This window comes from Priapulus caudatus, unplaced genomic scaffold (assembly GCF_000485595.1).
Source record: "Priapulus caudatus unplaced genomic scaffold, Priapulus_caudatus-5.0.1 Scaffold709, whole genome shotgun sequence".
NCBI classification, from domain to species: Eukaryota; Metazoa; Priapulida; class Priapulimorpha; order Priapulimorphida; family Priapulidae; genus Priapulus; species Priapulus caudatus.
Window position 1 is genome coordinate 239,403 of NW_014577770.1, and position 1,501 is coordinate 240,903.

Sequence of the window (1,501 nt, forward strand, 5' to 3'; positions counted from 1 at the left end):
CGAGCACAACTACGACGCGTGGTTCGACTACTTGCGACTGGTGGAGAACGAGGGCAGTGTGGACGCGATACGAGAGCTGTACGAGCGTGCCATCGCCAATGTGCCGCCAACCGCCGTGAGTACCCCAGCCGACAGACACAAAACTGGTCCTACGTTAGTCTTGAGACGTAACTTTTTGTCTTGGACCGCTGACAGAAACGTCGTGAAGTCACGAGAACGACAAATCCTGGCAAATAACTGTACAGAGCAAAATTCTGTCAATCGTCTACGAGAAAAAAGTTAATTTAAAGGTTAATGTTAAGACCAACGATGTTTCTGACAACAATCCCGCACCATATATCTGGGTGCACTCAATGACATTTAAATCAGTTCGCAGGACACTGTTGTCAGAAACAAAATTGGTCTTAACATTAACCTTTAAATTAACTTTTTTCTCATAGACGATTGACAGAATTTTGCTCTGTACAGTTATGAGAGAATTTGCCAGGATTTGTCATTCTCGTGACTTCACGGCGTTTCTGTCAGCGGTCCAAGACAAAAAGTTATGTGCAAGACTAACGTAGGACCAGTTTTGTGTCTGGCGGCTGGGGCACTCACGGCGGTCGGCGGCACGTTGGCGATGGCACGCTCGTACAGCTCTCGTATCGCGTCCACACTGCCCTCGTTCTCCACCAGTCGCAAGTAGTCGAACCACGCGTCGTAGTTGTGCTCGTTGCTCCTCACCTCCTGAAACCGACGATGGGGAGATATGGAGGCCAGGTCATTCGTGGGACGAGGGAGGAGGGACGGGTTCGTTAGTATAGAACGAGGGGAATGGTGGCACGGGAGGAGTTTGTTAGAACCTTGCTACTGCCACTCAGTTTCTCCACATCTACTTCTCCCTATCGTTTATCGCACTCAGGGGAACAACAATAGATCACTGCTTAATCCATGTCTATTTTTTACTATCGTTCATTTCACAGATGCACATCAGTAATAGATTAGCACTCATTAAAGGCCTGTCTCCACACACGCGGCGCGGCACGGAACGCCAAGGAAACGGCGCCGTTCACCCCTACCGGCAAAGTTCAAATATATTATATCTTATGGCGCAGTCTCCACTGACATGGCACGGCGCCAGCCCGGTTTCACGGCCAAAGTCAAATGAGTTTGACTTTTGCCGGCTGCCGTGTACGAAGAAAGACAGTTGAACCAATCAACGCGATTGTTTTTAGCTCAGCTGACGAAGTCAGATGCAGCTTGTAGAATCGCATGAGCATGCGACCGTCCGTGCGTCCGTCAACAGTTGGGCACAAATCTTAACCACGCGACGTACGGTCTTGATATTCGGGACGTCGGGAGGGATCGCGAAAAGGACTCGGGATGTCGAATTTGGGGGTCAAAGGTCAAGATGTGTCAATGGAGGGGGAATATTTCCCCCTTAACTTAAGGTATAGGAGGAAATACGGAATTGCGGCACAAATCTTGACAAGGCTTGAGCAAGGCTTGAGCAAGGCTTGAG

General features: G+C 49.4%; 1 protein-coding gene across 1 annotated transcript in view; it reads right to left on the reverse strand.

Annotated features, from left to right (window-relative positions):
* LOC106812979 (crooked neck-like protein 1) overlaps nucleotides 1–1,501 on the reverse strand; it is a 29,880-nt gene that overhangs the window by 22,720 nt on the left and 5,659 nt on the right. Inside the window, exon 6 of the mRNA XM_014817015.1 lies at nucleotides 598–726. Within this exon, the coding sequence (XP_014672501.1) occupies nucleotides 598–726 (129 nt within the window). The remainder of the gene's footprint in view (nucleotides 1–597; nucleotides 727–1,501) is intronic.